The sequence below is a fragment of the Pavona decussata genome, unplaced genomic scaffold, assembly GCF_977016875.1.
Source record: "Pavona decussata unplaced genomic scaffold, jaPavDecu1.1 SCAFFOLD_100, whole genome shotgun sequence".
NCBI lineage: Eukaryota > Metazoa > Cnidaria > Anthozoa > Scleractinia > Agariciidae > Pavona > Pavona decussata.
In genome coordinates this window covers 3,662,406-3,688,223 of record NW_028145515.1, presented here as the reverse complement: position 1 = coordinate 3,688,223, position 25,818 = coordinate 3,662,406, and the positions used below count along the sequence as shown (strand labels likewise).

General features: G+C 39.3%; 2 protein-coding genes and 1 pseudogene across 2 annotated transcripts; all 3 read right to left on the bottom strand.

Annotated features, from left to right (window-relative positions):
* Window positions 1-4,546: 4,546 nt before the first annotated feature.
* On the bottom strand, window positions 4,547-5,398 carry LOC146472399 (histamine H2 receptor-like). The gene has a single exon (XM_085119523.1). The coding sequence runs from the start codon at window positions 5,396-5,398 to the stop codon at window positions 4,547-4,549; it is 852 nt and encodes a 283-aa protein (XP_084975649.1).
* A 3,719-nt stretch (window positions 5,399-9,117) lies between these two features.
* Window positions 9,118-10,329, bottom strand: LOC146472398 (octopamine receptor beta-2R-like). The gene has a single exon (XM_085119844.1). The coding sequence runs from the start codon at window positions 10,295-10,297 to the stop codon at window positions 9,464-9,466; it is 834 nt and encodes a 277-aa protein (XP_084975970.1). The 5' UTR covers window positions 10,298-10,329; the 3' UTR covers window positions 9,118-9,463.
* A 13,917-nt stretch (window positions 10,330-24,246) lies between these two features.
* On the bottom strand, window positions 24,247-25,099 carry LOC146472397 (trace amine-associated receptor 3-like; annotated as a pseudogene).
* Between the last annotated feature and the right edge of the window lie 719 nt (window positions 25,100-25,818).

Sequence of the window (25,818 nt, the reverse complement as noted above, 5' to 3'; positions counted from 1 at the left end):
CGGAACATCCCGGAACACACACAAAAAAAAATAATAATAAAAATAAAGGGACGGTTGTGTAAATGGGGTATGTACTTCAATGGTATGTACTTCATGTATCCCTAATTATAATAGGGAATATATGAAGTACCTACGATAAATGGGGTGTTGTAACTGACCACACTGAATGAAGGCGCAAGTACTTTCCCGCCATTTGCAGCACGTGCTTATCGTCCGCTACGCCAGAAATGGATCAGTTCCGGCTCGGCTGACCAAAAAATCAATTTCCTACTGTATTGCTAGATGTTCGGAGTGGAACTAAAAGTCGTTCGCGCAGTCTTTTTACCAAAAGCCTCCCGGGCTTCCCGCGTCTTCGCCTAGGGCCTCACGTTCCGTATTTGTACTCCTTTGTTAGTCGTTCGGGAGCTTGGACCCGTTTCTCGAACGAAAGCCACGAAACTTTCTCTGCCCTTCCATGCTATTTTCAATGGATTTTACCTTAAAAACAAACAGGCCTGACAGGAAACTTTGTTTATATGAAAAATAGTTATAAGCGTAAAGACCAGCTTTGTAAAAGCAAACAATCTGCAAGGAACAGCACAACGAAAATGCTGCAAGTATACGCAGGATCTGTGATAGATCTAATCAGCCAAAAATATGAATGACTCAAATTTCTGCAAGGCTGATCGGACTGCGTAGAAAACTTAACACGACAGCGACATGATAGAGGTTGCAGCATTCTGTAGACACTTCATATATCCCCTATTATAATAAGGGATACATGAAGTACATACCATTGAAGTACATACCCCATTTATACTACCGTCCCACCTACTCCGTATTTCTTCTTACATGAATTTTTTTCGGATACAATGTAATTTCATTTGATATAAATATACACACCTTTTTTTTTTTTTTTTTTCATTTTTCCTTTATTTTTATTAATGTTTTTTTTTTCGTGTTCCGGGATGTTCCGGGTTTTATCGACGGCCAATGCACATTCAGCTGTTTCACAACTTTAATTGCTTCTTAACATTTGCAAATTAGAAAAGGAAGCGATCGGTCTCTCTTTTTGATTATGAAGATATTAAGAAGACGTCAATAACAAATTATTATCGATGACAGACGTCGCATGATCACTTACCGGCTGACATTTTGACTTATTTTTTAACTTAGTCCTCTAACCCTTCCACCAATGAAAGAACCATCGCCCACCTTGGTTTCTCTTTTTGTTGTTTTTTCTCTCTTTAATTACCAAATTAATGGTGCAACTAGTTACGAAACTGGGCTAGCAAACTTGTGAGATAAAAATTTTGAAACTCTGCCTGCTGAGAAAGCCCAAGGCTTCCCAACCAACAGGTGCACCCAAACAACTTCTAAATTTTGAAATTTTAAAACGCCGCCTTGAAAGAGATATCTGTGTATGTTAGCCCAGTTCGATCTGTTCGAATACTCTAAGTGAAATTTTTCAATTGCTAAAATGTTTAGGAAACAGAATCTCGTTACCCCGAATCAACAAGCTGCTGCTGGCTATCTGAAAATCCCAGCTAACTTTGGGTGCATTCCTTTTGGGACTATTCCGGAATAGGAATACTCGGGATAGACGGTATCTGTGTTCTTTTGGGAGCTATTCCGTTTTTGGAATAAACGGAATGTCATTCTAATCATTCTCCTCCCGATAGCAGAATGAATGGAATTGAAGGAATACGGTTTACTCGGAATAGACAGATTTATAAGCGTTCTTTTCAAAATTGCAATTCCGTGTATTCTGTTATTCTTAAATCGGAATAAGAATAGCTAGAATAACCCCAAAAGAATGCACCCTTTATTTTGCACTCGAAACAACCTTTTCTGCTTGCCCTTAGAAAACGAAAGGGTTTAATTTTTACATGTTTACGAAAGACTGAAGTGATATATTACCAAAGATATTAAACTCTAGTAAGTTTTCATCACAGTTAGATGTTAATTTCTGTGGTGATTAAGGCCCTCCAAAAAGATTATTCATCGAAAAGAACTTTTGGGTGTCTTACAGCAGAAAAACCTAAACCAGACGTCCAACTGATGCGAAGGCCAGGACTGGTAACGAGAGCGGTTCGGGGGGGGGGGGGGGTGGGGGGGGCATTAACATCCCTAAATATTTGTTATGGATGAGACTTTTCAAACTATTATTTTCGTTTGACAGACTCGGGGTAATTAGTCCATTGCAAACAAATGAGCGACTTCCCACGTTTCTACGATTAAACATTTTGACAAAGTCGAAATTAAAATATAATTCGACTACCAGACAATGTGAGACAAAGATTTCACACGTCTTAGCAATTCAGTAAACGCTGTTACATCGTTGAAAAAACTCCAGACTTTTTTGCCTTTCTTCCAGACTTTATCTTCAATTTCCATACTTTTTCTCAGGTCTGTAAGACTAGTGTTTACAGATTTCCACTTTTTCCCAAGAATTTTAGACTCCGTACGAACCCCCGGTCTCTCTTCTGTGGAGTAGTTTTGGAGGATTTCAGTTTTTGCGAAAATTCAATGATTCATACCGTAGGATACATATCACAAGCATGCTTAATAAATATTGTATTCGGGTGTCGTCCGAATTGTTGCCAAAACGCCAAGCAATTTTATTAAACAACGACAGAAAAATGTAAATTGCTAAGGACTTTACGTAGAGCGGGTACTAATTAACGTATCTTTCCTAAATCCCACTTTACTCATGACTTCTAATGAGATTGCTGAGCGCGCTAGTAAAATGAAAAGAGAAACCCACAAAACAACAAGAAAAGAACCGAAATAAACATTCAAAGTGAAAGAAAACACACACGGTTTGAAAACCTCAGCATAATCGTCGCCTAAATCCTAAAATCCCATAAGTTTCCAAACCTGACAAACGGCTCTCGACTGAGACACCTGGTGCCAGCCTTGTCCCCAGTCGTCCTTGGCGCGCGGATGAACTTGAAGTCACCCGTTGAGCTAATCGAGAAGATGCGCTTAAGCGCTCGGTTCCAAACCTCACAAAGGAAGCTCGACTCGCTTGATCAGCGTGATTGGCACTTGCGAATGAGGCTGACCTGGATGCTAGTATAGCTGTATGTGTTTTTTTCTTGCTGTTGGCCATCAAGACAGCACGAGAGATCAGTTGAATAAATTTATCCTGGCAATGCTTTATTTGCTTTCATAAAGGTATACATAGTTTATCAGTACAAGAAAGGTGCCCGCTCATCGTTCTCTTTTGTCCAATCTTATCTTTCAGCTGTTAACATATTCATATGGAAATGTGCTATATATGAATTTGCATTACCCTTCCCTTTAAAAAAAGTCCCGTCCCGTTAGAAATCCCGTTCCATGGCTTCTGTTTAATCCTTCCAACCCCTTTCTTCTAGCTTCCCACTCACAATTTCTTACCCGCTTTCCCAACCCTCCCTTTACATATAATTTGTAATTCAACTTGGGAACAAGGCGGTAACGTCTTTGCAGATGCCTATCCTGTTTAAAATGCTGTTTCGTTTTAATTTAGGGAAGTGGTTTCTGGAAAACATACGTGTTGATGGCCAAAAGGGGATTTAACAAACTGCTTCCAAACGCCATGGCAGCAAACTTCAAACCCTCCGTTGAATTTTTAAATGTTTACTACGCCATTTAAAGCTCGTATTTTATTTATTAATTTGTTTATTTAATATATATTTCTATTTAATAGAAAAGCTAAAAAAAGCTCTTTAAACAACCTGGGTATTCATTTTGAGACGTGGTTTTACCTTTAAGTTCCAAAATTATAAAGTGTAACCATTCAAACGAAAGCTACTGAGCAGTACTTTCCTGTGGTGCTGTTTAATATACTGTACAAGGTGGTTCTAACTTTTGAGCCTCTCGGTGAACTCGTAAAAGTGTGGCCATATATTTAGATGAAAGCTACTGAACAGTACTTTCCTGTGGCTAAATTTACATGTACAGGATCACTGTAGTATATTTTAACATATAATTTTTTTGTCTTCGGTTAATTCTACATGTTTCTACAAACTTATGTAACTAACTATTAATATTTATTAACCGGCGCACCCAACGGTTCATTTCGGTGAAATCTGTTGGAAGGCCTTAATTGGATCAGAAATTCGGATCCAATTCTAAAATCTAGCGTTTGCTTGGGTATTGCCTCCTAAAATGTTAGTAAAATTTAAAAATTAATTCCTTTTAACTTGTTGTCGAAGGGATGAAAAATGTCGTTAAGAGAGCTAAATAAGGTCTGCTAGCCGTTTTGGAAAAAACCAACCCAAGCAGCTTGTAAATTCGGGAGATCGGGTTCTGTTTCCTTAAATTTTCTGCGACTGAGAAATTCAGCTAAAATATTCGAACAGATCAAATTGTGTTACGTACACAAATTAAATATGCCTTCTAACGCCTGTAAAGGGCCTTTGAAAAAAACCATATTTGAAGTATTTCACTTAAATTTTCTCCTTGGTAGACCCAAAATAACACTTAGTATAGTTAGGACCAATGCTTACTATAAACGATAGATCGTCTAGTTTTCCTTAATGTTTTAATTTCGTAGACGACCTCTAACAACTCATTGTGTTCATTTGTCTCGCTTGAATGTCACAACATAAGTCACTTTTTTAAACTCCTTCTTTATGTCTCTCTTGAGAAGAGCATAAACAAAAGGGTTAACTGCGGAGTTTAAAACCAAAATAGGTAGTTTAAACTCTTCATCTTCACACTTTGCGGAATAGGCAGCTGATACGATGGTACAACGTATGAAAATACAGTAACATACAAGAAAAAGACCCACAACGATTCCCATTATTTTAACTGTAGCCTTCTCGTGAGTTTTAAATGGAACGCGGTGGTTAAGACGTAACTCGTTAGCCAACATGCGCACCGCCCGATCATGTTTCAGCACAACATGTACCATGGATCCGAAGCAGAAAATTAACATAATACATGACGAGAACTCAAAGAGTATTATGACCAACCAACTGAAAATATCCATAAATACACGCTTTGAAGAAATAAGTGCAGATAATGGCAAAATGTCAAGAACAACTGGGATTGCCCAAGAAATGAAAATCATTTGCTTAACGCGTCGGCTTGTCATGAAGGTCAAGTATTTTAAAGGCTTCACGACGGCTATGTAACGGTCCAGTACTAGACTGCATAAGTTCGTCACAGAGGCGTAACCAAACAGCCACCTTACCAGCCTCGGCCAAGACGCCCCAGCTTGGGACCATTTGCAGCTACTACCGCAGAAGAACGGGAATGGAATAACGCTCAACCCAACACAGAAATCTGCCACCACAAGTGAAACGACGAAGGCGTTGGTTTTGGTGCGGAGCTGTCGTTTGCTGCCGACAAGGAAAATAATAAATACATTTCCAGCGATTGCTAGAATGGAAAGAAACCATCCTAGAATCAAAAACCAGGTGTCCATTTGTTCAGTTAAGGCTCATTATCTGTCGATACCATCAACCGGGTCACTCCCGCAAATGAACGGGACAAGATGTGAAAACCATGTGCCCTTCTGTGAATTAAACTTTCTTGGTCGCTCAGTGTAGATTCAACTCATACACACAGCGGAATATATTAAATGCACATTCAGCTGTTTCGAGCTTTAATTGCTTCTCATCATTTACAAATTAAAAAGGGAAGTGCTTGGTTCCCCTTTTTGATTATGAAGATATTAAAAATACGTATTATTATCGATGACAGTCGTCGTTTGATCACTTACCGGCTGACATTTTGACTCCTTTTTTAATCTAGTCCTCCAACCCCTCCACCAATGAAAGAACCATCGTCCACCTTGTTTTCTCTGTGTGTTGCTTTTGCTCTCTTTTATCACCAAATTAATGGTGGAACTAGTTACGAAACTAAGCAAATAAACTTGGCAGATAAAATTTTTCAAACTGTGCCTGAGAAATGTCCAAGGCTTCCCAACAAACAGGTGCACCCAAACATCTTCTTCATTTTCGAAATTTAAAACGCCGCCGTAAAAATGATATTTGTGTACGCTAGCCCAGTTTGATCTGTTCGAATTCTTTAGGTGAACTTTTCAGTCGCTGAATATACCAGCTGCTGTTGGCTATCCGGCCGAAAATCCCAGCTAACTTTATTTTACACTCGAAACGATCTTTTCAGTTCTGTGCTTCTAAAGCGAAAAGGAATAATTTACACATATTTACTAAAGGCTGACGTGACATTTTACCAAAGATATTAAACTCTAGTTTTTCATCACAATTAGATGTTAATATGTGTGGTCATTTAAGGCCTTCCAAACAGATATTCAGCAAAAAGATCCATTGAGTGTCTTTCAGTTAGTGGGTGAACCTAAACCAGATGTCCAACTGATGCGAAAGACTGGTAACTGAAGGGGATACAGGGGGTGGGACGGGGGGGGGAGGGGTGGGGTGCATTCACATTCCTAAATTTGTGTTGTGGATGACTGCGGTTCGAACACAGGTTTGTATTCTAAATTCAAGACTTTTTGCAAAACATTAGTTCTTTTTTCGAGACTCCAAGCCTGTTTTAGTCAAAACACACACCAGACAGTATCTTAATGGGGTAGGGTAGAGCGACTTCTCACAATTCTGCGATTGCGCATTTTCGCTAAGACAAAATTAAAATAAAATTCGACTAGCAGACAAAGTGAAATAAAGATTTAACTCGTCTTAGCAATTCAGTAACCAATGTTAAAGCGCTGAAGAAACTCCCAATCTTTTCCTTTCTTCCAGACTTTACATTCATTTGGCCTGGAAGACTAGTGTTTGCAGATTTCCACATTTTTCTACGAATTTTAGACTGTACCAACTCCCCGGTCTCTCTTCTGTGGACTAGATTTCGAGGGTTTCAGTTTTTGAGAACCTTCAATGTTTCACACCATTACCACAAACAAAGCTAAACTAGAAATACGTGACTCGCAAAACCTCGCGAAGCGGGGCTGGATGGAAACCCCTCTTTACTCGTATTGTAGCATCAAATGAGGAGATTAAAAGGTTTCTGAACATAGCAACTATTTTCATGAGCATGGTCTTTTCGAGGTTCCACAGGCTAATTTGCGGTTGAAAATCTATTTCTGACGCGACGAAATGAACAACGTGCGTGAAGCGCTGTCGTGTTCGATGAATTTATTTCCCACGGATAATTATTTTACTGCGGCCACAAAACGTATTATTTCTTCAATGTAATCTTTCACAAAAAAAGATTTCTGGAAGAAAGGGAAAAGATTCTGGAGAGATAGTTCTGTATCCAGTGAATATTGATGAACATTGCAGTTGAAATTTGACCCGGCACGCAAGCTTTCCCGATGTATGCAAAATTTTGCTCCAGACGACGCCAGACAGTCTGACGTCATTCATACTTTGTTTTTCACTGTTGCTAGGCAACAGTGCGGACACCTTCAACGAAGTATATAAATATATTTTTCGCTCGAATAGCTCCGCTCGGGCCGGCTCGGCCGGCTCGGCCCGACAAATTTATTAACCTCGCTTCGCGAGGAATAAATATTGTAACCGGGATTCGACCGAATTGTTGTCAAAAACGCCAAGCAATTTTATACAAAGACGTCAGAAAACTGTAAATTGATAACGAGTTTACGTAGAGCGGGTACTAATTAGCGTATCTTCCCTAAATCCCACTATACACATGATTTCTAATGGGATTGCCGAAGGCACTAGTAAAAATAAAAGAAAACCCCACAAAACAACATGAAAAGAAACAAATAAACATTCAAACAAAACACACATGGTTTCAAAAACTCAGCATAATTGTCGCCCAAATCCTAAAATCCCATCAGTTTCGGTAACCGACAAACGGCTCTGGACTGAGACACCTGGTGCCAGCCTTGTCCCCAGCCATCCTTGGCGCGCGGCCGAACTTGAAGTCACCCGTTAAGCTAATCAGGAAGACGCGCTACCGCGCTTGGTCCCAAGCCTCACACAGGAAGCTCGACTCGCTCGAAAAGCGTGATTAGGCTTGTAAACGAGGCTGACCTGTATGCTAGTATAGCTGTATGAGGTTTTTTCATGCTGTTAGCCATCAAGACAGGATGACGGATCAGTTAAATAAACTTATATTGGTAATGCTTTATTTGCTTTTATTATTAGTACAAGAAAGGTGCCCGCTCATCCTTCTCTTTTGTCCAATCTTATCTTTCAGCTGTTAACATATTCATCTGAAAATGTGCCATATATTAATTTGCATTACCCTTCCATTTAAAAAAGTCCCGTCCCGTTAGAAATCCCGTTTCATGGCTTCTGTGTAATCCTTCCACCACTTTTCTTCTAGCTTCCCACACACCATTTTTACCGCCTTTCCCACCCCTCCCGTTACAGATTTCTCTTAACTCAACAAACCGCTTCCACACGCTATGGCGGCAAACTTTGAGCCCTCCGTTAAGTTTGTGAATGTTTACAACGCCATATAAATCTCATATTTTATTTATTAATTTATTTATTTAACACATATTCCTATTTACTAAAAAAGTTAAAAAGCTCTTTAACAAACCGGGTATTCATTTTGAGACGTGGTTCTAACTTCTGAGTCAGTGCATATTATTCTGTAAAGGTGGTTTCCAGATATTAATACTTTACTCACGGGCAACTCTCCTTTGTTTGCAATCACGTGGTTTTACCGTGCAGTTTCAAAATTATAAAATGTCACCATTCAAATGAAAGCTACTGAGCAGTACTTTCCTGTGGTGCTGTTTAATATACTGTTCAAGGTGGTTCTAACTTTTGAGCCTGTCGGTGAACTCGTAAAAGTGTTACCATATATTCAGATGAAAGCTACTGAGCAGTACTTTCCTGTGGCTAAATTTACATGTACAGGATCACTGTAGTATATTTTAACATATAATTTTTTTTTTCCGGCTTATTCTGTATGTTTCTACAAACTTATGTAACTTACTATTAATATTTATTAACCGGCGCACCCAACGGTTCATTTCGGTGAAATCTGTTGGAAGGCCTTAATCGCATCAGAAATTCGGATTGAATTCTAAAATCTAGCGTTTGTTTGGGTATAATCTCATTAAAGTTTAGTAACATGAAAAAATTATTTTTTTTTTTGTTTTTGAAGTCAGCTAGCATTTTTGGAAAATTGTAAAATCATTTCGAGCCTACCACGCAGTCATTCCAAGGGAACTTGTATTAACCTCCTTCCCAGAAAAAGACTGCGTGGGAGGCCAGTAAAATTCGGGAGATCGGGATCTGTTCCCTAAAGTTTTCTTCGACTGAAAAATTCAGCTCAAGCTTTCAAACGTATCAAATTGTGTTAGCGTACACAAATATGCCTTTTAAAGGCACGAAAAGGTTTTTGAAAGCAGAAAACGGCGTTTGTCACGAAGTATTTCACTTAAATATTCTCCTCGGGCGCCCCGATATAACACTTAGCATAGTTAGCACCAATACCTACTATAACTGATAGATCGTCTAGTTTTCCTTAATGTTTTAATTTCGTGGCTAGAAGACCGCAAACATTTCAGTCTGTTCATTTCTGTCGCTTAAATGTTACAACATAGGTCACTTTTTTTAAACTCGTTGTTTATGTCTCTCTTGAGAAGAGCATAAACTAAAGGGTTAACAGAGGAGTTTAAAACCAAAATAGGCAGTTTATATTCAACGTCTTCACAGCTTACGGAATAGACGACGGATACGATGGTACAACGAATGAAAATACCGTAACATAGAAGAAACAGGCCCACAACGATTCCCATTATTTTAACTGTAGCCTTCTCGTGAGTTTTAAACGGAAAGCGCTGGTTAAAACGTAACTCGTTTGCCAACATGCGTGCTGCCCGAACCCTGCGTTGCCTCAAAACAACATGTGCCATGGATCCGACGCAAAATATTAACATAAAACATGGAAAGAACTCAATGAGTATCATGACCAACCAACTGAAAATATCCATAAATACACGCTTTGAAGAAATAAGTGCAGATAATGGCAAAATGTCAAGAACAACTGGGATTGCCCAAGAAATGAAAATCATTTGCTTAACGCGTCGGCTTGTCATGAAGGTCAAGTATTTTAAAGGCTTCACGACGGCTATGTAACGGTCCAGTACTAGACTGCATAAGTTCGTCACGGAAGCGTAACCGAACAGCCACCTTACCATCGCCCCAGCTTGAGACCATTTGCAGCTACTACCGCAGAAGAATGGGAGTGGAATAACGCTCAACCCAACACACAAATCTGCCACCGCAAGTGAAACGACGAAGGCGTTGGTTTTGGTGCGGAGCTGTCGTTTGCTGCCAACAAAGAAAATAATAAATCCATTTCCAGCGATTGCTAGAATGGAAAGAAACCATCCGAGGATCCAAAACCAGGTGTCCATTTGTTCAGTTAAGGCTCTTTATCTGTCGATACCATCAACCGGTCGGTCCCGCAAATGATGTGAAGACCTTGTGGCCTTATGTGGATTGAACTTCTTTGGTCGCTCAGTGAAGATTCAACTCATACACACAGCGGAATATATACAATGCACATTCAGCTGTTTCGCAACTTTAATTGCTTTTTAACATTTACAAATTAGAAAAGGAAGAGCTTGGCCAGCTTTTTTGATTGTGAAGATATTAAAAATACGTGAATAACAAATTATTATCGATGACAGTCGTCGTTTGATCACTTACCGGCTGACATTTTCACTCCTTTTTAATTTGCTCCACCAATGAAAGAACCATCGCTCACGTCGGTTTCTCTCTGTGTTGCTTTTTCTCTCCTTAATTACCAACTTAATGGTGAAACTAGTTACGAAAGTGAGTAAGCAAACTTGGCAGATAAAAATTTTCAAACTGTATCTGATAAAAATGTCCAAAGCTTCCCAACGAACAGGTGCACTCAAACAACTTCCTCAATTTCGAAATTTTAAAACGCCACCTTAAAAGGGATATTTGCGTACGTTAGCCCAGTTGATCTGTTCAAATTCACGCTTTAGGTGAATTTCTCAGTCGCTGAATTTACGAGTTGCTGTTAGCTATCTGGCTGAAAATGGAAGCTAACTTTATTTTGCACTCAAAACGATCTTTTCAGTTCTGTTCTTCGAAAGCGAAAGGAATTAATTTACACATGTTTACTAAAGGCTGAGGTGACATTTTACCAAAGATATTAAACTCTAGTTTTTCATCACAATGAGATGTTAATTTTTGTGATCATTAAGACCTTTCAAACAAATATTCAGCAAAAAGATCCATTGAGTGTCTTTCAGTGAGTTGGTGAACTTAAAGCAGATGTCCAACAGATGCGAAAGACTGGTAAGGGAAGGGGAAACAGGGCGTGTGGCGGGGGTGGGGGGTGGGTGCATTCACATCCCTAAATTTGTGTTGTGGATGACTGCAGTTCGAACACCGGTTTGTCTGCTAAATTCGTGACTTTTTGCAAAACATTAGTTACTTTTTCGAGACTCCAAGCCTGTATTAGTCAAAACCCGTACCAGACAGTATCGTAATGGGGTAGGGTAGAGCGACTTCTCACAATTCTGCGATTGCGCATTTTGACTAAGACAAAATTAAAATAAAATTCGACTAGCAGAGAAAGTGAAATAAAGATTTAACTCGTCTTAGCAATTCAGTAACCAATGTTACAGCGCTGAAAAAACTCCCAATCTTTTCCCTTCTTCCAGATTTTACATTCATTTGGCCTGGAAGACTTGTGTTTGCAGATTTCCACATTTTTCCACGAATTTTAGACCCTTTGCGAACACCTTGGTCTCTCTTCTGTGGACTAGATTCCGCGGGTTTCAGTTTTTGAGAACCTTCAATGATTTAAACCATTACCACAAGCAAAGCTAAATAAAAATGATGTAACCGGGATTGGACCGAATTGTTGTCGAAAACGCCAAGGAATTTTATACAAACACGTCAGAAAACTGTAAATTGATAGCGAGTTTACGTAGAGCGGGTACTAATTAGTGTATCTTTCCTAAATCCCACTTTACTCATGATTTCTAATGGGATTGCGGAGCGCGCTAGTAAAAATAAAAGAGAAACCCACAAAACAACAAGAAAAGAACCGAAATAAACATTTAAAGTGAAACAAAACACACACCAAATCCAAAAATCCCATCAGTTTCGAAACCCGACAAACGGCTCTGGACTGAGACACAACCTGATGCTAGCCTTGTCCCCAGTTCTCCTTGGTGCGCTGCCGTACTTGAAGATGTGTTACCTCTTTCGGTCCCAAGCCTCACACAGGCAGCTCGACTGGCTCGATAAGCGTGATTAGCGCTTAGGAACGAGGCTGACCTGGATTCTAGTGTACCTGTACATGGTTTTTCTTGCCGTTGGCCTCAAGACAGCATGAGGGATTAGTTGAATAAAGTTATCCTGGCAATGTTTTATTTGCTTTCATTAAAGGGTAATGAAGATATACATATCTTAATTCTTTTTTGTCCAATCTTATCTTTCAGCTGTTGACATATTCGAATAAAAATGTGCTATATATGAATTTGCATTACCCTTCCAGTTAATAATGTCCCGTCCCATTAAAAATCCCGTTTCATAGCTTCTGTGTATTTCCCCCCCCCCCCCCCCCCTTTCCCCTTTCTTCTAGTTTCCCGCTTACCATTTTACAACCTTTCCCAATTTTAAGTAGGAGTTCAATTACGGCCTCCAAGAAAAGGAGCTTTTATTGTTTTATTGTTTTTTCTTTTTTAATTGTAGTTTTAATAGGTAGATAGACAACAAGTTGGTGAAGATTAATATATAGCTGATGGAATTACCTTGTCTAAATACAGTTATCGCATCGTATCCCTCCCTTAACAGATTTCTCCTAATACAGCTTAGCAACAAGGCGGGAACGTCTTTGCATTATCAATCCTGTTTAAAATGCTGTTTCGTTTTAATCTAGGGAAGTGGTTTCTGGAAAACATGCTTGTTGATGGGCAAAGAGGGATTCAACATATAGCTTCCACACGTTGTGGCAACAAATTCCGAACCCTCCATTGAGACTTTAAATGTTTATTACGCCATGTAAACCTCACATTTTATTTATTAATTTAATTATTTAAAATATATTATTATTCACCATAAAAAACCGTCTTTTAAAACACGCCTCAAGAACGGAGGGGGGGATGGGTGGGGGAGAGAGGGGGTTTAGTTTAAATAATAACATTACATTATTTTTCACGTGCGTTTATAGCACAAACTAAATATTACTATAGTTTCTTTTAAATTTTTTTTTTGTCTAACTATAATTTACTTTTTGACATAATCATTTCACCTGACCAACAAAACCTAATTCAGTAGTGTGAAGTGGTTCTAACTTTTGAGTCTGTGGATGAAATTCTAAAGTGTGACCATTCAAATGAAAGCTACTTAGCAGTGCTTTCCTGTGTTTCTAACTTTTGAGCTTGTGAGTGAACTCGTAAAATTTTGACAATATATTTAGATGACAGCCACTGAGCAGTGCTTTTCTGTCGCTAGATTTGCGTGTACAAAATCCCTGTACTATATTTTAACATATAAATTTTTTTGTCTTCGCTTAATTCTGTATGTTTCTACAACCGTAAGGTTGTAACTTACTACTAATGTTTAAAAACCGGCGTACACAACGGTTCATTTCGGTGAAATCTGTTGGAAGACCTAAATCGCGTCAGAAATTGTTATTCGAATTCAATTCTTAAAACTAGCGTTGCTTGGGTATAGTCTCGTAAAAGTTTAGTAACATGGAAAAATTAATTCCATTTGTTTTCAAAGGGATGAAAAATGTCGTTAAGAGAACTAACTAGCATTTTTAGGAAAACCAACCCGAGCAGCTTGTAAAAGTCGGGAGATCGGGTTCTGTTCCCTAAAATTTTCTTCGACTGAAAAATTCAGCTCAAGCATTCAACCGTATCAAGTTGTATTAGCGTACACAAATATGCCTTTTAAGACCAAAAAAGATCTTTTAAAACAGAAAATGACATTTGAAGTATTTCACTTATATTTTTAACGTTGCTGCCCCGATATAACACTTAGTATAGTTAGCACCAATACTTAGTATAAACGATACATCGTCTAGTTTTCCTTAATGTTTTAATTTCGTAGAGGACCTCAAAAAATTCATTGTCTTCATTTGCCTCGCTTGATTCCCATTATTTTGAGAGCAGCCTTTTCGTGAGTTTTAAAAGGAACGCGGTGGTTAAAACGTAACTCGTTAGCCAACATGCGTGCCGCCCGATCATGCTTTTGCACAGCATGTACCATGGATCCGACGCAGAATATTAACATAATACATGACGAGAACTCAAAGAGTATTATTCCCAGCCAACTGAAAATATCCATAATTATTATATGGCAAGGTAGTCTTGAGGTAAATCCGCGCGTTCTGATTGGTTCTTTCTTGGTCGGGATTTTACCATACGGACCGTTTCCGTGGATACGGTCATAAGCCGTGTATTTTTGTTTAGGACAAGCGGCAAATTTGAAAATTTGCAGCTAAAACTGCGAAAAGAAAATCTGAAAATACTTTCATTCTTTGCAAAGAAACTACCCAAAAGACTGATTCCAACATGGACGAAAAAGAATATCATTTACAAAGCAAATTTTACTATCCCAAAGATCTAGAAACCTCTAAAAACAGGCATCAGCGAAGGCCACGAAGCCATTGACGATTTCGTAAACAAACAGAGAAGTGAAAACACACAATGAAGACGTCTACTAATATGATCACACTACTCCGTTTTATTGAAGCTAATGGCTTAAATAGTCAAACAATTGAAAGCCTACCTGCGTCCGAGCTTGACCACCTTTCGCCAATTTTTTTTATGAACGTACGCAGGAAAAGGTGAATACGAGCCAGCAACATTTTCCAGTTTTCAGCGCAATATACAGCGATACTTATCTGAGAAGAAATATCCATTCAACATACTCAAGGACAATGAGTTTGAAAACTCAAGAAGCGTTCTAGCTGCAAACCACAAGTCACTAGTTCACAACTGAACACGACAGAAGAAACAAGCTGCAAGCCGCTCAGGCGATTGACGAAAACGAAGAAGATGCTCTTTTTGAGGCAGGAGAATTCGGCGACTCCAATACAGTTGCACTTCGAAGAACTGTGTGGTGGTTTTTATCCCTACACTTGGGTTTCCAAGCCAGAGATGAGAGCGATGAGGACGATTGACTTAATGCTCCTTCTTTTAAGGTTGAATGTGATTTTCACAGCAACCTTTTCTTGATCCGTATTTTGTGATGGGCTAGTAAAGTTTCGACGAAACCAGTTTTGTGAGTTTCAAAAAACAAACCGCAGCTGTTAAGATTTTCGTCAAATTCCGCTACAAATCGTTCTTGATGTCTTTTCTATAATCAACATAATTACATGTAAACGTTCAGTAAATTTGCTTTCAAACTCGTGGTACCTGGGTTGCTCGCGTCATCAAAAACACGTCACCCGGGAAACCCTTTGAATTCAAGTGACCGGAAGTGCGTTTTTATAAATAAAAAAGTTTGCTCCGAGTGCCATATAATAAACTACTTACTAACCTAGCTTGCTCGGGCCATACTGGGGAATATTGGCCCTCGGTCGTTTTTGTACGGACTTCGCTGCGCTCGGTCCGTACTGCCACGACCTCGGGCCAATATTCCCCAGTACGGCCCTCGCGCTCGGTTAGTAAGAGGTTAATACACGCTTTGAATAAATGACAAAAGATAACGGTAAAATGTCAAGAACAACTGGGATTGCCCAAGAAAAGAAAATCATTTGATTAATGCGTCGGCTTGTCATGAAGGTCAAGTATTTTAAGAGCTTCACGACGGCGATGTAGCGGTCCAGTACTAGACTGCATAAGTTCGTCACGGAAGCGTAACCAAACAGCCACCTTACCAAATCCATCCAAGGTACCTCACCTTGAGTGCGCCATTTGCAGCTATTACCACAGAAGTGCTTTGAAGAAATAACGCTCAATCCAACACATAAATCTGCCACCGCAAGTGAAATGACAAAGGCGTTGGTTTTGGTGCGGAGCTGTCGTTTGCTGCCGACAAGGAAAATAATAAATCCATTTCCAGCTATTGTTAGAATGGAAAGAAACCATCCGAGGATCCAAAACCAGGTGTCCATTTGTTCAGTCAAGGCCTTTTATTCGCTCCCGCAAATGAAACATGATGTGAAAACCTCGAGGTCTACTGTGGATTGAACTTCCTTGGTCTCTCACTGTAGATTTAATCCATACACACAGCGGAATATATTAAATGCACATTCAGCTGTTCGCAACTTTAATTTCTTCTTAACATTTACAAATTAGAAAAGGAAGAGCTTGGCCTCCTTTTTTGATTATGGAGATATTAAAAATATGTACAATAACAAATTATCATCGATGACAGTGGTCGCTTGATCACTTACCGGCTGACATTTTGACTTCTTTTTAATTTAGTCCTCCAGCCCCTCCACAAATGAAAGAACCATCGTCCACCTTGTTTCCTTTGTGTGTTACTTTCCCTCTCTTTAATTCCAAATTAATGGTTAAGCTGGTTACGAAAGTAAGCAAGTAAACTTGGCCGACAACATTTTTTAAACTGTGCGTGAGAAATCCCCAAGGCTTCCCAACCAACAGGTGCACATAAACAACTTCCTCAATTTCGAAATTTTTAAACGCCGACTTAAAAGGGATATTTGTGTCGGTAGCCCAGTTTGATCTGTTCGAATGCTCTTGGCGAATTTTTCAGTCGCTAAAACTTTTAAGAAACAGAATCCGTTACCGCGAATTTAAGAGTTGCTGTTGGCTTTCTGAAAATCCCATTTAAAGTGCCCAAAACGGAATTTTTTTTATTTTTTTCTAAATCTTTACATTACGCGAAGAACGTCCGCGAAAAAAACTGTCGATTTGCATGAAACGCGATTTTTTTAAGAATTTTACAAATCTTTAAAATGCTTTTTTATTGCGGTCCACCCGCCCCGCTGATGAGAATGCCGACGGGCTCACAATAGGACCACGTGACATGGTCGGTGACGTACATTCAGGAACTCTCGTGTCTATGCACTGACTTGACCTTCAGTTTAAAGTACATTCGCGGCAGAAAGAAAATTGTCAGATTCACCGGTAAGAAGGAAAAACTTAGCTCCAAATAAGTGTATTCCATGGCAGAAAACTTATCTGACACGGAAAGTGAGCAAATCGCTGAAGAAAGCAGCTAGGACGAATTTGAAAGCGTCGAAGTCGAGGTGATAAATGGCGTCCACGAAACAAGTAATACGTGTGAAGATGATGATACACTCGAACCGTACGCAGACGATAGCAGACGAAGAATGGCTAAAAAGATATCGCAAGGAACAAGAGGAGAAGCGATGACTTGAGGAAGATTTAACGAAACGCTTGGAGAATAGAGTGCGTGTTAGTAGATGGTAAAGTTCTCACCTTGCATTTTGCATACGCGCTCTTCATTATCATCTGTCAAAACTATGGCCAAGTACTCACATACATTCGAACGAATTATTTTCCATGTAGATGTACTTGTGGTAACTGTAGCCGTGATCTGCTAGCAAATATCAGCGAGTGCTACTGCTGCAAGGAACTAGAAGGCAATTGGGAAGCGCTGACTAGCGACATTGTTCTCGCAGAACTACAGGAAGGACACGTGTTGAACTGTGATAATAATAGCTCGCCTCGTTCTCTAAATTTCGGCCGTAAATTTAATTGTAGGATGGAAGTTGTTAGCTTGTCCAATGAACAGGTTAATTTCCTTTTTGTCACTGTCCCACAGTTTACGAAATCCATTGTATCTTTTAGTTGCATACGTCTTGCGAAATGTTCGAAGTCTAACAAGAGTTGGCGTCTAATGTAATTCGTGTCTGTCACCGGTGTCGGGACAAATTTGAGCCCTTTAGAAATAACGCTAACAGGCTGTCGCTAAGTTGTTTGTTTGAAGAATTCTTCATGAATTTTTCGTGTTTTCCTCTTTGTGTCTCAATCCGTTTTTTTAGGCAATTTTTTTTCTGCGCTCTTTGCGCTTGTTATTTGTTTTGTGCCCTTTTTTATTTTGAGCCCCCGTTGTGGTGGTTAGGTTTTTAGAGATAACGCTGTTATACTTTTCAACATTTTTATTGTTTGCAGAATTCTGCAACACATGTGTGTACAATATTTGTTTGAGCTCGTTGAATTCTTGCTGCAGTTTATCTACCTTATCTACATCGTGGTTTACAATGTTTTCTGTGTTCGCCGAGTGCGACTGTTCTCGCATCGATCTATTTACATAAGTGGTAGCATTTGTGCTAGTATTTTGAGAGCTTGGTCTCAACGAAACTTCGCGGATCTCACGATCTATAAGAATATATACCAAAACAATTACGCCATATTTTATAAAACTTGCGACTGAGTTAACACTGAGGTCAAACTATAAACCTCAGAAGGTTACAACGCTTTGAATGTCACAAGCGGGTGTGAATATTCAGCATCGAAAGCTTACCATTCGCTTTTCCCTGCTCCTCTTCGAAGGTGGCTCTTGGTCTTCGTCTTCCTTTCGCTTACCTGTTTTAAAGGATAAACACAAATGCGATGTCATCCTACTTCAGTTCACGTTTTAAGTTTAAACCTGAATTCATCAGCCTTGTGAAATCCTCGTCATTAAAGTGCATCGAGCACAAGGACGAGGTCTTTCCAGGCGCGCGTCCACATCTTCCTCCGCTCCAGCATAAAATCGACCCATTTCTTTCGCCTCCTCAGTCTTTGCGGGCATGTGGTGCCAAAGAAAGGAATCCTGTGCATGCTTATTCCATTCGCTTCGTCTTTGATGTTTCCACATCTCGCTGCAACACATCTTTCCGGCATTTTCGAGAAACGTGCAGAAATACCGCGACTTGTTTTCAATGAGATCCAGAGAAAGGCTGAAGTCACGTGTTCCTGAATCTACGTCACAGCTCTTGCTAAACCGAGAGGAGACTAATGCGAATGATGGGCCAAAATGGCGGCAAATTTGAACGTCTTATAAAATTCATAAAAAATTCGCGTTTTATGCAAATCGAAAAATTTTTTCACTGAAGTTCTTAGGGTGATGTTTAGATTCAGATAAGAAAATAAAGAAAATTCCGATATGGGCACTTTAACTTTGGGCGCGTTCTTTTGGGTATCTTCCGGAATAGGAAAACTCGGAATAGACCGTATTCAGGCCTGTAGCAAGGCTAAAACAACTGAGAGGGCTTAGCAAAATGGTTAAACAAAACTACCCACCACCCCTCGCCTCGTTACTCAAAAAAAACCCAGACTGATTAGGGAGTAGAGACTGATTGGGGAGTTTCTAAGATGCAACGAGAACATAAAAAAAACCCAATAGATTTAGTAACTAAAACAATAACTTTGCACCTGTATCACCCTTTTTGGTACATTTTTTGCCGTTTCTTTTACGTGGACTACCACCTGAAGTTTCCTAATTTAACGTTTGAAGAAGGACGTAAACGAACGACGGCAAATTTTTCCTTCTCTTTTAAAATTTGGCCTGAACCGGGCAGTCAGAATCCGACTGCTGGAGAATGTTTTCTCTAGCTCTTGAGAGGACATATTTGTGTGGCTTTCGACAACGCGCGAACACTAAATTGTTATACACAAAGGAGGTCTAAGGACATTGTATTGTTGTAAATGAGCGGATGTCTTAGAAAACAAGCAGTTTATTTCAACAGCTTTTACGGCTTGAGATTGGTTGATTTCGATCCATTTTGGTTTTTATTTCCGATTCACAAGGTAGGAGTGCCTTTGTTGCTGTTGTATATAAAACAAACTGTTCGCGGAGGAAACTGAAAGGTAGTAAACAACTTTAACTTTTTAAAGGTTGTGAAAAGGCACTTGCAGCGTTAGAGTTCAAGACTGATTGCTGCAGATTAATTTGGTTTAATTATTATTTTTTGGCACATCGTTTTTTAACTATTCTGGGGGGGGGGGGAAAGCCCCCCCTGCCTCTCCCCCTGCTACGGGCCTGGTATTTGTGTTCTTTTGGGAGCTATTCCGTTTTCGGAATGAACGGAATGTCATTCTGATCATTCTGCTCCCGATAGCAGAATGAACAGAATGGAAGGAATAAGGTTTACTCGGAATAGACAGAAAACGCGTCCTTTGGGGAAATTTTTGGCGGAAAATCCTACGCGGCCGGTCGCGCGCAGATATAGTAATTCTCAGGTCACCACCGCCATGGGTATTTAAAACTGACATTCCGTGTTTTCTGTTATTCCTAAACCGGAATAAGAATAGCTAAAATAGCCCCAAAAGAATGCACCCTTATTTTGCACTCGAAACGCCTTTTTGTGCTTGTTATTCGAAAACGAAAGGGATTACTTTTTACATGTTTACGAAATTTTGAACTGATATGTTACCAAAGAAATTAATCTATTGTTTTTCATTACTGTCAGATGTTAATTTCTGTGGTGATTAAGTCTCTCCGAAAATATATTCCTCGAAAAAAAGTTTTTGGTGTCTTACAGGAGGTAAACCTAAACTAGATGACCAACTGATGCGAAAGACTGGTAACGGAAGGGGTCACGGGGAGGGAAGGGTGCATTCACATCCCTAAATTTGTGTTATGGATGAGTGTGGCTCGAACAAAATTTTGTAGGCAAAATTCGAGACTTTTTTCAAACCGTTTTTTTTTTTTGGGGGGAGACTCCAGGTTATTAGACAAAACACATACCAGACAGTAACGTAATAGGATAGAGAAGAGCGACTTCTTACGATTCTGCGATTGAACATTTCGACAAAGACGAAATTAAGATAAAATTCGACTAGCAGACAAAGTGAGACAAAGATTTCGCTCAGGTTAACAATTAAGCAATGTTACAGCGCTGAAAAAACTCCAGCCTTTTTTGCCTTCTTCCAGACTTTATCTTCATTTTCCATACTTTTCCCAGGCCTCGAAGACTAGTGTTTGCAGATTTCCACATTGTCCCAAGAATTTTAGACTCTGTACGAACCCCGGTCCGTTCTATTTTCTGTGGACTAGTTTTCGAGGATCTCAGTTTTTGCGCACCTTCAATGATTCACACCATTAGCATAAGCAAAGCGAAATAAATGTAAGTTGTAACCGGGATTTGACCGAATTGTTGTCAAAGCAAAACCAACCAATTTTATACAAAGACGTCAGAAAAATGTAAATTGATAACTAGTTTACGTAGAGTGGGTACTAATTAGCGTATCTTCCCTAAATCCCACTTTGCTCGTGGTTTCTAATGAGATTGCTGAGCGCGAAAGTAAAAATTAAAGAGAAACCCACAAAACAACAAGAAAAGAACCGAAATAAACATTCAAAGTGAAACAAAACGCACACGGTTTCAAAAACTCTGCATAACCGGCGCCCAAATCCTAAACTTCCATCAGTTTCGAAACCCGACAAACGGCTCTGGACTAAGACACCTGGTGCCAGCCTTGTCCCCAGTCCTCCTTGGTGCGCTGCCAAACTTGAAGTCACCCGTTAAGCTAATCGGGAAGACGCGCTACCGCGCTCGGTCCCAAGCCTCACACAGGCAGCTAGACTCGCTCGATAAGCGTGATTCGCTCTTGGGAACGAGGCTGACCCGGATGCTAGTTTACCTGTATATGTTTTTTTCTTGCTGTTGGTCATCAAGACAGCATTTGGGATCAGTTGAATAAAGTTATCCTGGCAATGCTTTATTTGGTTTGATATACATAGTTTATTAGTACGTGCCCGCTCATCATTCTCTTTTTTCCAATCTTATCTTTCAGCTGTTAACATATTCATATGAAAATGTGCTGCATATGAATTTGAATAACCCTTCCATTTAACACAGTCCCGTCCCGTTAGAAATCCCGTTTCATGGCTTCTGTGTAATCCTTCCACCCCCTTTTTTCTAGCTTCCCATTCACCATTTTTTACCCGCTTTCCCACCCCTCCCTTTACAGATTTTCATTAATTCAGCTTGGCAAAAAGGTAGTAACGTCTTTACAGCTCCCTATCCTGTTTAAAATGCTGTTTCATTTTAAACTAGGGAAGTGGTTTGTGGAAAACATACTAGTTGGGGGCAAAGAGAGTAGTGAGGGGGGATGTTTTAGTCCGGATTTTCGCGGGGGAATCTCATTTATACTCGGGGGAATAAATTAACGACGATGACGTCATCGACAGTTGTCTTGATCACTCCTTATAGGATGACGTCCTATTTTATTTTAGTCTTACCAACAGGTTATGAACTGGTTTGACAGGTTAATCAATCAAATATCTCTATCTATCGATGTCATGCTCTATTTTTAACTTATGGCAGTCATGGGTGGTATCACCGGTTTGACAAGGTTTTACAGTTATTTTTTGGATACATGAAGTCATATAGTACATACATACATACATACATACATACATACATACATACATACATACATACATACATACATACATACATACATACATACATACATACATACATACATACATACATACATACATACATACATACTTGTATTCTGGGTAGAATGTGTTTCGTAGAGCGCTCAATTCGTTTGATTGAAGAGCAATGTATAATTCTTGACAGAAGTTCAGGCTTCAGGTGTTTTCATCGTTTATTGCTACTGTTTCGTATGGTTCGAAGTTATCGGACCACACTCATCAGGCAATTTTTAAAACGTTAAAAATTGCCTGATGAGTGTGGTCCGATAACTTCGAACCATACGAAACAGTAGCAATAAACGATGAAAACACCTGAAGCCTGAACTTCTGTCAAGAATTATACATACATACATACATACATACATACATACATACATACATACATACATACATACATACATACATACATACATACATACATACATACATACATACATACATACATACATACATACATACATACATACATACATACATACATACTTTATTGTATAGCTCCTCTTTGGAGGCCCTTCCGCCATACGTGAAAATAAAAAATAATAATAGTGAAAACTATTCACATTTGGATGATAATATGGAGAGAAAGAAAAAAAAATACGATAAGCTCCAGAATCTGCAATTTCTAAGCTAAAGAATCTGCATTCGAAAGTCTTTTTAGAAAAAACAAAAATGAAATACGCGCGACACCCACGCGTGTGTCTGAGAAAAATAAAGACACATAACTACAAATAAATGGCCCGTTTGTCTCATTTTGTCCGTTTTGGCGTGGTTTTGGCCTTTCTGGCCTGGTTATGGCCTTTCTGGCCTGTGTTTGGCCTTTTCTGACACTCTATATAACTTGACTTTTCCCGAAAACTCGGAAATAATGAAAAATATTTGTCGTCTGTGTTTCTCGCCTAAATTAACTAAGCACCTTTCCCGCCTAATGACTAAAAAACGATTCGTTTCATTTTGAGCTCTGTTGAGGATTAAAGAGTTAAAGAGTCTTTTGTTGTCTTTGTTTCAGTGCTCGGAATAAGAATAATCTGCATACAGAGATTTTGCAATATGTATATCACATTAAAGTCGGTTATGTTTGATGTTGACTCTCCACCTTTACTTACGTTAACAAGGGTCAATACGCTTTTGGCTTTCAGATCAGAGACTTAAGCTCTTGTGCAACCTCTCTTCACGGTCCGTTAGCCACTAATTATGCAGAAGCAGTGATCCGACTGAAACCTGAATTTGCATAAAAACTCTACGGAAAAAGCCAATTAACTTATCTTAAACAATAGACAGCTTAAGTTCATAGAAATAATCAATTAAAACACAATCGAAACACGCGACTAGTAAAGGCTTGCTATTAAACAAGGTACATTTCCTGAGAGACCTGACTAAATAACTTACTGTCTTTGACTTGCGAATACCGAAAAAGATTTAAACACTGGAGATTTCGAATGAATAAAAGTAACTCTCAGTTCTATTTCTGAATCGCCGAGTTTGCCTTCATATGCCTTCATATATGTGACCATTCAAATGAAAGCTACTGAGCAGTACTTTCCTTTGGTGCTGTTTATTATGCTATACAAGGTGGTTCTAGGTTTTGAGTCTGTGGATGAAATCCTAACATGTAACCATTCAAATGAAAGCTGTGGGTGAACTCGTAAATGTATGATAATTTATTTAGATGAAAGCTACTGAGCAGTACTTTCCTGTGGCTAGATTTTCACGTACACGATCTCTGTAGTATATTTCCGTGAATTCTGTTGGAAGGCCTAAATTGCGTCAGAAATTCGAATTTAATTCTAAAATCTAGCGTTTGCTTGGGTATAGTCCCCTTAAGTTTTTAAAGCATTATGTATTTTTTTTAAGCAGAAAACGACATTTGAAGTATTTCACTTAAATTTTTTCGTTGGGCGCCCCGATATAACACTTAGTATAGTTAGGACCAATACTCACTATAAACGATAGATCGTCTAGTTTTCCTTAATCGTAGGAGACTTCAAACAATTCATAGTGTTCATTTTTCTCGCTTGAAGGTCACAACATAAGTCACTTTTTTAAACTCCTTCTTAATGTCTCTCTAGAGAAGAGCATAAACAAAAGGGTTTACAGCGGAGTTTAAAACTAAAATGGGTATTTTAAATTCATCATCTTCACACTTTGCGGAATAGACGACATATACAATGGTACAACGAATGAAAATACCGTAACATAGAAGAAACAGACCCACAACGATTGCCATAATTTTAACTTTAGCCTTCTCGTGAGTTTTAAATGGAACGCGGTGGTTAAAACGTAACTCGTTTGCCAACATGCGTGCTGCCCGATCATGCATCAGTACAACATGTACCATGGATCCGACGCAGAATATTAACATAATACATGGCCAGAACTCAAAGAGTGTTATGCCCAGCCAATTAAAAATAGTCATAAATACAGGCTTTGAAGAAATACGTGAAGATAACGGCCAAATGACAAGAACAACTGGGATTGCCCAAGAAAAGAAAATCATCTGCTTAACGCGTCGGCTTGTCATGAAGGTCAAGTATTTTAAAGGCTTTTACGACGGCGATGTAGCGGTCCAGCACTAGACTGCATAAGTTCGTCACGGAAGCGTAACCGAACAGCCACCTTACCAGCTTCGGCCAAGACGCGCCACGGCCATGCCATTTGCAGCTACTACCGCAGACGAATGGGAATGGAATAACGCTTAACCCAACACAGAAATCTGCCACCGCAAGTGAAACGACGAAGGCGTTTTCTTTGGTGCGGAGCTGTCGTTTGCTGCCGACAAGGAAAATAATAAATGAATTTCCAGCGATTGCTAGAATGGAAAGAAACCATCCTAGAATCCAAAACCAGGTGTCCATTTGTTCAGTTACTTAAGCCTTTTATTCGCTCCCGCAAATGAAACATGATGTGAAAACCTTGTGGCCTTCTGTGAATTGATCTTCCTTGCTCTCTCACTGTAGATTTAACTCATACACGCAGCGGAATATATTAAATGCACATTTAGCTGTTTCGCAACTTTAATTGCTTCTTAACATTTACAAAATAAAAAAGGAAGAGCTTGGCCTCCGTTTTTGATTATGGAGATGTTAAAAATATGTACAATAACAAATTATTATCGATGACAGTCGTCGCTTGATCACTTACCGGCTGACATTTTGACTCTTTTTTAATTTAGTCCTCCAACCCCTCCACAAATGAAAGAACCATCGTCCACCTTGGTTTCTTTGTGTATTATTTTCCCTTTCTTTAATTACCAAATTAATCGTGGAACTAGTTACGAAATTAACCAAGTAAACTTGGCCGACAACATTTTTTGAACTGTGCGTGAGAAATGCCTAAGGCTTCCCAACCAACAGGTGCACCCAGACAACTCCCTCAATTTGGAAACTTTAAAACGCCGCCTTAAAAGGGATATTTGTGTACATTAGCCCAGTTTGATCTGTTCGAATGCTTTTGGCGAATTTTTCAGTCGCTGAAACTTTTAAGAAACAGAATCCGTTACCGCGAATTTAGGAGCTGCTGTTGGCTTTCTGAAAATCCTTATTAACTTTGGGCGCGTTCTTTTGGGACTATTCCG